Consider the following 10,146-nt stretch of genomic DNA (forward strand, 5'->3'; position numbering starts at 1 on the left):
GCTCTTAATCAGAATTTTAACTGACCTTTTGGACCAAGTGGTTGAGTCACTTTAGAGGCTAATGGTTAGCTAGCCGCTAGCTGACAGCAACATTGCCAGCTATCCAAATGACTTTGGGATCACACTTACTTTTCTGGGAGCATCCTGGACAGATGTATGTTAAAGTCAATGGTTCTTTTTTAGTGATAGAACGATATGGTTTTTTCAGGGCCGATACCGATTATTAGTAGTCAAGGAGGCCGATATTTTGAGCCGATATTCATTAGCAGTCAAAGGGAAAATATTGTCGTCAAAATGTTGAATAATACAAACTCCAGCACTTAACTTCGTTTAAATGCCTTTAAGCATATGTTTATTAAACAGCTTTTCAGATTTGCAACATGTTACATTTTATTTTTATCTTAGACAATAGACATCTTTGTTTTAAAATTCGAACAAAAAGAGCTCCCAGGCTCAGCAGCATGTCTTAGAAAGTTAAATAAAAACTTAAACAAATAAATAGCTCCCTAAAGTTTACTATGGTAAATCAAGTTTTCCAAAATTTCAATATAACTGAAATGTTAATCTTCTCTTATCTTTGTTTTAAAGGGATATTTCAGTGTTTTTGAGTGGGGTTGTATGAGTTTTTAATCATTAGTAGTTGTAGGGGCCACAACAGATGCTGCTCAGCTCGTCCCCAGTGATGAGAAACTGCAGGAGAAATGAGCCGTAAAACCCAGTTTTAAATAGATCTCTTATTGGCCGTCAGATTAAAAAAAAAAAAAAGGCTAATACTGATAAGCGTCAAAATGCCGAAAATCGGCCCGGTCGATAACTGGTCTATCCCTATTCTTTTTCATGACAAACATGTTGTACTCCTACTACTACTACTGCATTAATGCACATGCTGTTGAACAGTTCCTCAAAACTGAATCAAAAATTTGAGCCTTTAAAATAAACAAAAAAATAACAGGAAAAAAAACTGTCTTAATTAATACATCATTTTGAGTCAACCTTGCTATGTTCCGAGGCCGAATGCAGTCGATGCTCGAGTCCAAGTATGTGTCATTGGTGCTCAAGCCCAAGTCACGAATCGGCCTTCAGTCCGAGTCCTGGACTCAAGAATACACTATCTGTCACTAAATCTAGCTCAGCTTGTTTCAGAAGATCACTAAATGTCGAAACAAACGTATCCATAAAGAGGGAATTCAACTTCACATTAAGAAAGTTGTTGGAAAACGTTACCTGAAAATAACAGTTTGTCTAACCATTGTTGCTGTCTTTGTTTATTTCTGCTGCCTGATAGGCTGCCTGATCTGTTCATATAGAGTTAAAACTGTATAAAGTTTAGCATTGTTATTGACATAAATTTCATCAAGATCCTGTACAGGGATTGTTCTATTGCTCAAGCCTTTGTACCAGGCCACATGCTTCGACCTTACAGTATAAACATGTAAAGTGTTTATTGTTTTGTTAGTTGCATTAATATGAACATCTTTTCAACTTTTCCAGGCTGACATCCCAAACAGGTTTGAGATGAAGCTACACAGGAACAACATCTTTGAAGAGTCATATCGTCGAATCATGTCGTTGAAGCGGCCGGATGTTTTGAAGGCTCGGCTGTGGATTGAGTTCGAGTCAGAGAAAGGTCTGGACTACGGCGGTGTGGCCAGAGAGTGGTTCTTCCTCTTATCCAAGGAGATGTTCAACCCTTACTATGGCCTGTTTGAATATTCTGCCACGTAAGTCTCAGCTGGTCTATGTGCTTCTGTTTTAGATTTCCAGAGCTGCTTTTTAACAGGATATGACACAGGATGAAGTGTTTCCCAAAGCAGATGAAGGAAAGGAACTGTGCTTCATGTGTGCAGTCCTTCTCCCCTCATATTTTCGGTTGGCTTTGTCTACAGTTATGGGTAAAGGGCGGAGTTGCTGTATTGTTCCCCTGTGAGACTTGTAAAAGTTTCCTTTAATATGATTAACTTTTCCTCTCATTCAAAAATCCATCCTGGAACAAATGTTTCCCACTTACAGAAGGGTTAAGATAATTAAAGCAGCGTATGTTGGTGGTGCCAGTAAAAATGGGAAAAAACAATGAACAAGGACTCGGTTGGTTCTTGTATTTGTTTTGTAGGGCAAAGGTAGAAACAGAAGACTAGAGCTACGCAAGGACAGAAAAACAGAGAACCATGCTTCAATTTAATCTTGTCTGGTTTAATTAAAACTATAACAAGAGAATTTGAGTTTAGCATTAGCGTGCAGTTGCAGTTCAATAAAAAGCTGATTCTTGGCAACCACCTTGATAGTTTCTGTCTGCACTTGTGTGTATGCTTGGTTGCAGACTCTTATATTTTCACCCTTTTTATAATGCAAAACTTTTTTTTTTACCTTTGTCTTGACAAAGCACAAAAGTTAGCAGAAGAAGCAGCAGAGTGAATACTCAGCTGAGATTCTGGTGACTGTGCATCAAACATCATGAACATTCGCTCAAGTTTTTTCTAGAGTTATTTTAGATATCATGTTAATGTTCCTTTAAAGATCCCAGGAACAGTTGTGCTCGTCTATAATTATGCCTGTACTTTTTTATTAATAGCTTTTTGGATGCTAATACCAAATTATTATTTATCTGTATGGTTTGTTATGAACTCTGTTTTGACCTACCGGGGACTATGGATGAAAATTAGCCGTATGGCTAACTCTGGCACATTTACATGGATGCTACGCTGAAAAGTCCATTAATATGCACTGTCCCTTTAATTAGATAAATAAATAAATATTAAAAAGTAAATGAAAGGCTTACCTTTTTAAACTGGCTTTTAATTTGGAGTCATTTCTTTTTAGCCTTGCATTATTACCATTATTACCACTGTTTAAGCATCATTTTTACTTTATTGTATTCTATCTTATTTTATTTTTCTGGTATTTATCTGATTTTATTTTTAAGTATTTCGTACCACTTCCCAATATTAGCCTTGTATCATTTTACCTATTGCTGTTGTTTTCTACCTCTGTTTATTTTTTGTTTGTTTTTCTTTGATTTGTGAAGCCTTTTGGGCTGCATGCTTGAATGTATGGAAGGTGCTATATTTAGAAGAAAAAAAAGAGTTGAGTTGAGAGTATTATGTTCATTGGAGCTTTTAACCTGTTCTGTAAAAAGAAAAAGACCAACAGATTGAAGTCTGCTCGTCTCTGCTGGCTGCTCTTAGGTATTTCTGAATAACCAGGAAATGCAATCATTAAACGCCTTTCTTTTTAATCTCTTTGTTGTCCTCTCTGCAGGGACAACTACACTCTCCAAATCAATCCCAACTCCGGCCTGTGCAATGAGGACCACCTTTCCTACTTCAAGTTCATCGGGCGTGTGGCAGGAATGGCTGTGTTTCATGGAAAACTACTGGATGGTACAAACCTATAAATGAGCCTATGAATGAGCTGTGATGAATTTGGATAATGCGTTATATAAGCGTTTCTCACATACCGTTACAGTACAGTGATTTCTCTCTCTTTAGGTTTTTTCATCCGACCCTTCTACAAGATGATGCTGGGAAAACAAATCTCTCTTAAAGACATGGAGTCTGTGGTGAGTCATGATTGCTACTTAATGATTAACTTGTTCAGTAAGAAAATAATCATTAGGTAGATGAGTGTGTGAGTGGGTTGGGGTATTGAAAATATTTAATTTTACCCTATTATATTATGTTCTCATTAGTTTAACTGTTAAATTAAATGTGCTTCGCTCTCCAACTTATTCCGGAATGTTTCTAAATTACTTTAATTTGCTCACTTCACATCGCCACACACACACACACCTGCAGCTTTCATCTCATTGTACACACAGCAGTGTGCCCTGCTTTACCCCCTACATTTCTCTTCTCTGTGTATAATCTCTTGACAACATCTACCAGCCGCACGTTCCGCAAAGACATCCAAATAACACAACTCACATTTTGAAATGTTTCACTCAATATTCCGTTATCACAACAGGTGATCCGCTTATTACTGGTGTAGCATTTCACAAGATCATATACTGAGAGAGTGCAGAATGACATCAGCAACAACCGACTGCACATAGCTGTTAAAACTGCAGTCTGGGAAGGTTCATATTTAACATGAGAGGTCACTCTGGAATTTTCAAAGTTGGAAACTTTCCATAGGAATTAACAGGAACTTCTGGGAATAAACCGGGAATTTACTACATTGAAGATTGGGTCTTAATAGGGAACTTAAATATAGTTGGGGAAAATATATTGTAGCATAATCCTGACTAAAACAACCAGATTTAATGCAAGTACAGTTGAATATCTATGCTATTCCTCAATCACATGCACAACACACACTGCTTACTGCAGGGCTATTGAGACCACGCCCCCTGCATGCACTGTGCATTCCTCCATCACATGCATAGATGTGAAAAAATTATTTATGTGAAAAAAATATTTATGCTTGGATATGATACCTTTCCATTAAATTACCCTCAATTCCCAGTTAATTCCGATAAATTCCCATAATTCCCATGGAAAGTTTCCAATTTGGAATATTTCCAAAATTCCCGAGCGTAACTTCCCATGGGAATTTACTGGAAAGTTTCCACCCCTTTGCAACCCTACTCTGCAATCAGTGCATTAACAGGTGGGAGGTACTGAAAGACCTCTCTCATTCTCCAGAGTATGTTTCAGGCACTGCAGGTTATCAGGCACGAAGAGTAAAGGGTGATGAGAGATTATATAAATCATTGATAACAGATGGGGATCTTATACGGATGAAAACAGAGAGACAGATATAAAACTGGTTGGAAATTATACTAGGGCAGCCAAAAATATACTAGGACCAAGGTTTAATCAATGTGTGGGAAACACTGCCTTTACAGCTCAGAACCTTGGTCGAGGCAGATGGCTGTCTAACATGAGTCTGGTTCTGCTCAAGGTTTCTGCCTCTTAAAAGGACACTTTTCCTTTCCGCTGCAAATAGCAAAATACTGCGAGGTAAAATGCTCCTGTCTTAAGAGGTCCTGTTTTGATGTTGGGTCTGTGTTAATAATTTAACATAGAGTACGGTCTAGGTAACCTGCTAGGTTTGTAAAAGCGTCTTGAGATAAAGTTTGTTGTGATTTGGTGCTATACAAATAAAGATTGATTGATACAGCTCCTTTGAGGAGTTTTTAACTACTTGCTTAACAGACTGAAACTATCAGTGATACCTCTAAGCGGCCTTCAAAACCAAACAAAGCCTTCAGGAACAATCCATTAATCTGACAAACACAAGCTAAAAGATGACTTTATATTAATCGGCCCTTGGTTTCATCTCTTCAGGACAGTGAATACTACAACTCTCTGAAGTGGATCCTGGAGAACGATCCCACTGAGCTTGACCTGAGGTTTTGTATCGACGAGGACAACTTCGGACAGGTGTGCAGACTTCGATCACTCTCTTTCAATCTGTTCAAATCCACATTTTGAATGCAGTGAAGTAATAAAGTAATAAAGATGGGTATCAAGAGTGTCTTTGTCTCATCTTTGCCGTTTTTTTGTGTCTCAGACGTACCAGGTGGACCTGAAGCCCAGTGGCTCAGACATGGTGGTCACCAATGAGAACAAGAAGGAGTACATCGAGTAAGGACATAATCAGAATGTATCCTCCTTGTCATTATTAGTTATAGCTGTATCATAAAACTTAAAAAACACTCCTAATTTGTTTGTTTATTTATTTTAAATTTCTCATCTCAATAACTTTTCTTCTCACAGCTTGGTCATCCAGTGGAGGTTTGTCAATCGGGTCCAGAAGCAGATGAACGCCTTCCTGGAGGTATTTACATGCAATAATACAGCCTACACTTGGGGGCACTGTGACCACACATTTCTGTTTGCATGTCTGTGGTCTTCATTATAGGAGTTAAATTAAATCTCTTTATCTAGACTCCTTCTTTGAACACTTGTTTCTTTCAAAACTCTGCAGCGTCTTCTGTATTTAGTGGGATAGTATGTGGTTATGTTGCTTGACTTGAACTTAATCTCATTTTTTGATACATTTCCAGGGCTTCACAGAGCTTATTCTTGTAGATCTGATCAAGATCTTTGATGAAAATGAGCTGGAGGTATGTGTTCTTAATTTAATAATTTGCACCGATCAATCATATTTTCATATTGAAGCATACTACACTTCAGTACAACATGACATTACCGTCATCTTGAACTCTTTTTTCCTTTTGTCTCTGTGTAGCTGCTCATGTGCGGCCTGGGCGATGTCGACGTCAACGACTGGAGACAACACACTGTTTACAAGAACGGCTACTGCCCAAATCATCCTGTTATTCAGTGGTTCTGGAAGGTACAACTGCACAGACTTGTAACGCATGCAACAAAACACACAAACACACAACTGATTTTTTCAGGGGTGCACTCTGCAAATTATCAGCCCTGCATTGCTACACATTAAACACTGGTTTCAGTCCTCCTTCCATACTTTCATCCATCCTGCGACGGGTTTGCTGGCCTCGCTTTTGAAGATCAAAGTCTGTTTGGAAGAACAAGTTTGTTTGCTCTGATGAAAGAGCCTAGAGTGATGCCTGCCCCGGTTATCGTGTCTTGACGTTAACACACACACGCAACTTTAACACACACGGTAGCAAGTGCAAATACACTCAAACATCAAACAATGCACACAGGCAGAAGTTTTGTGTTTGTCCGTGTGCATGTGGACATGCTTACACACACACACACTGATTACTTGTGATCTCATTATGTAAACTGGCTTAAACAGCTTCTGTTTGAATTTTATCTTCGACATTTAGTGTGACAATCTGAAATAATGTTCTTATGATTGATATTGATCGTTTGTCATGTTGTCTCATCAGGTTGTCCTGCTGATGGATGCTGAAAAACGTATCCGACTCCTCCAGTTCGTAACGGGAACATCACGTGTGCCTATGAATGGCTTTGCAGAGCTTTATGGTACGTCCACTCACCACTCACCCCACAGCTTGTGCTTCTCTATTATGACACAAGTTCTTTAACATCACATAATGTCTGTTTAAACTGCAGTTCCTAAACATTACGCAACAGTGACACAAAAATAGGTTTCAGAGAAACGACTGGTCGATAGCTGTCGTTCTTGGAATTTGGTCACTATCTGCTTTTATAAACTAAGTGATCAAAGATTGTTTGTTGTTTTTCTCATCATAACTCTGTTATGAAGGATTCACAAATGAAGATTAATGTTGTTACATAACTTAGTAGACTGAAATATTGAATGTTTTAGTCACCCTCCTCTTTCTCCACCAATAGCAGACTCTTAAATGGGTCTAAGGGTCAAATTTGAGGTATCATTGTTTTTCTCTGCAGGTTCTAATGGACCACAGCTGTTCACAATCGAGCAGTGGGGAACACCTGATAAGTTACCAAGAGCTCACACATGGTATGTCACTACTGTCTCAAACACACACTTACACACAGGAAAAACAGCCATCCTATAGCAGCTTAGTATGCTCACAGTGATAGCTAATACAGTGGTGTTAAACAGATGTAGTGTGTACCAAGATCATTCATTTCACATGTCATTGGCCGATATTAGCCATAAACAAAAACAACAGCTGAGGCTGATGGGAAAGATGTCACTTCTTCAAACTATCTGGAAGAATAATTGTTGACTTAAATCCACGAAACCTGAACCTCATGGTACCACTAGGGGAAAAGTGCAAGCATCACTAGAGTCACCATAGTGTATCATCTGAGGAACATGAATGCCTTAGCAAAATGTCATAGCAGTCATTTAAAGTAGTAGTTGATAAGAAGTTGTATAGAACAACATTAAAGCTAGCTGTCAGCATGAGTGCTCGTTACCTTAAAGATAATACAATGTAATGTTCATTTTTGATTTGTGTATTTTAACATTTTTCTTCCCAGTTTCAACCGCTTGGATCTCCCCACATACGACTCATTTGAGGACCTGAGAGAGAAACTCCTCATGGCAGTGGAGAACGCGCAGGGCTTCGAGGGCGTCGACTAAAGAAGCACCCATTGGCTGCATCCAACCAACCAACAATAAAAAAAAAAAAACACACAAAGCTACAGGGATGTCAAACCAGCTGCTGTAGTAGCAGTTCTGTGCGAGCATGTTGTACTGTAATGCCTGACTGTGAGCCACCTCCACAGCACGGTGGTTCGAGACTGTACAGCGATTTGTCGAGCCAACTTGCCTACGTCTTCATATCTTTTCAGCGCGGGTAGCTCGCTCGTTAAAGGTGCTGGGGAAAAAAACTGGCATAGAGGCCCCCTGTTGAATGCTGAAATCTATTATCCGCAGGCATGAGCGACACATGATGAGAGCTGGCCCCCCCCCCCTTACCTGAACCGCCGTTTTTTTCCCCCCTCTCTTTCCCTCGTCCTGTGAAAATCTACAGTGCTGGAAAACACTAATGCATTTCAATAGCTCCTTTACATACACTATAGCACAGTATTCTGCACCCTTCACGGGGAGGGGTCTTAGCATGGCCTTAATCTGGCTCTTACATGCACTATTTCTCTAAGAAACTGCAATGGCACTATGATCACAACTCTCTCAAATCCTTAGACCAACACCAGATTACCTTAGGAATGCTAGCCAGTCACATTTCAGGAAATCGGCCACACCCCTCCGTAGAGCCTGTTGTGTGATCAGATAAACCGCCACTGCAGCCTTTTTGTAGAGTAATGATTTTGTTATTTTAGCCACTGGTAAATGATTCGAGAACAGGGGATGAACTAATCCCCAGAGATGATTTTTACTGTTTTTGTCATCATGGAAAAGATTTTGTTTTTTGTTGTTGTTTTTTAATCATTGGTATAATTCTTGCAGGAAAATACTCTAAACGTATTTGTACTGATGAACAATGTTGTTTACTATTTTGACAATTATATATGACATGGTGTGTGAAGTGTAAATCTGGCTAGTCTGGGAAATAATTAATCCATATCATTTGTTATGGTGATAGCAAATGTGTTGAATAAAATGGTTTTTATTGTAGTGCTATGAAAGCAGCATGAAAACTATATCTTGTGTTTGCTTTGACTACATACTGTAGTAGTAATTTGGACGTGTAATCTGTCTCGAGGTCGAGAAGGGAAAACTAAAACCGGGGATAGTTTCTCTGAGATGTTTGCGTCATGATTATATTAATATTCTCATGCCTGTTGCTGTTCATAATGCTGTAAATTGTTCTTGAAAAAAACCCCACATTTTAAGTTCTTTCATGATATATAAATATATGTATGAACATTTAACAGAAGTATTACTGATCAACGACACTAAAATGAAGCTGTGTGTGCGTGTGTGTGTGTGTGTGTGTGTGCGTGCGCGGGTGTTTGAGAGAGAAGCTGTGATTGCCACTGAATATAAAGCAGCACGTTTCTTACTGAGAAAAAAACTGTTTCCTTTTTTATGTTTTTGTTTCTCTCTCCTTTTTCTAACACCATTGAACCTAAAGGGCACTTTATAGATCACTCTGAGGTCATGTCACCTATTGTATGTCTTTTGTCATTAACTTGAATGTGATTCTTTCTTTTTTCCACTCGGAGCACTTACCTAGTGCAATATAAATAGTCTGTAAATCTGGGTTGCTGCTAAAGTAGAAAAAGTTGACAGACGTGAAGCATGGACTTCACATCCTTTAGAATTCTTCGTTTTTCCTCTGTTTTCTGTACCTTTTCCTCCCTTCTGTTTGCTCCCTCCTGTGATTTTCTCCTGTCAAACTGATTCAGTAAAAATTAGTCCTTTTTTTATTAGGGGGTTTGTTATTTTAATGAATGACAAAACATCTCTTTTGTTAAAGTTTTCACCACTCTTCTGCAACTCTTTGTGGTTCATTTAACTTCAGTCAAATAAAAATGAAACTTCTCAGTGTGTGGTTTGAATTCATATGACTTGGCTTCAAATATCTCTAAGAAACTAAGACATCCATTTGATGTATAAGGAGACATTCATTTTATTTCATTCAGCTTTTAAAAAATGATTACAAATACGGAAGGACACTACATCAGTTAATTTGGACAAGTGGAAAAAAAGCATGCATTTAACCAAGTGTTTTAATCTTTATTTATTGCAAAATTTGAGCGCAATTTAAGTTACAATTAACTTGAGAGTATCCCCAGCTGAATTATTTTCCACCTCCACATTTTTAAGAAAAAGTCAGTGACTGAA

The 10,146-nt window shown here is 38.4% G+C and overlaps 1 protein-coding gene across 13 annotated transcripts in view; it reads left to right on the plus strand.

Moving 5' to 3' along the window:
* nedd4l (NEDD4 like E3 ubiquitin protein ligase) overlaps positions 1-9,849 on the plus strand; it is a 71,096-nt gene extending 61,247 nt beyond the window's left edge. For all 13 annotated transcript variants that reach the window (XM_034709365.1, XM_034709359.1, XM_034709360.1 and 10 more), the window contains 11 exons: positions 1,492-1,721; positions 3,256-3,377; positions 3,486-3,556; positions 5,286-5,381; positions 5,512-5,585; positions 5,718-5,778; positions 6,008-6,067; positions 6,193-6,300; positions 6,827-6,923; positions 7,314-7,386; positions 7,875-9,849. In XM_034709365.1, the coding sequence (XP_034565256.1) occupies positions 1,492-1,721; positions 3,256-3,377; positions 3,486-3,556; positions 5,286-5,381; positions 5,512-5,585; positions 5,718-5,778; positions 6,008-6,067; positions 6,193-6,300; positions 6,827-6,923; positions 7,314-7,386; positions 7,875-7,977 (1,095 nt within the window). In that variant the 3' untranslated portion in view covers positions 7,978-9,849. The remainder of the gene's footprint in view (positions 1-1,491; positions 1,722-3,255; positions 3,378-3,485; positions 3,557-5,285; positions 5,382-5,511; positions 5,586-5,717; positions 5,779-6,007; positions 6,068-6,192; positions 6,301-6,826; positions 6,924-7,313; positions 7,387-7,874) is intronic.
* The last annotated feature ends 297 nt before the right edge of the window (positions 9,850-10,146 follow it).

This window comes from Notolabrus celidotus, chromosome 19 (assembly GCF_009762535.1).
Source record: "Notolabrus celidotus isolate fNotCel1 chromosome 19, fNotCel1.pri, whole genome shotgun sequence".
NCBI classification, from domain to species: domain Eukaryota; kingdom Metazoa; phylum Chordata; class Actinopteri; order Labriformes; family Labridae; genus Notolabrus; species Notolabrus celidotus.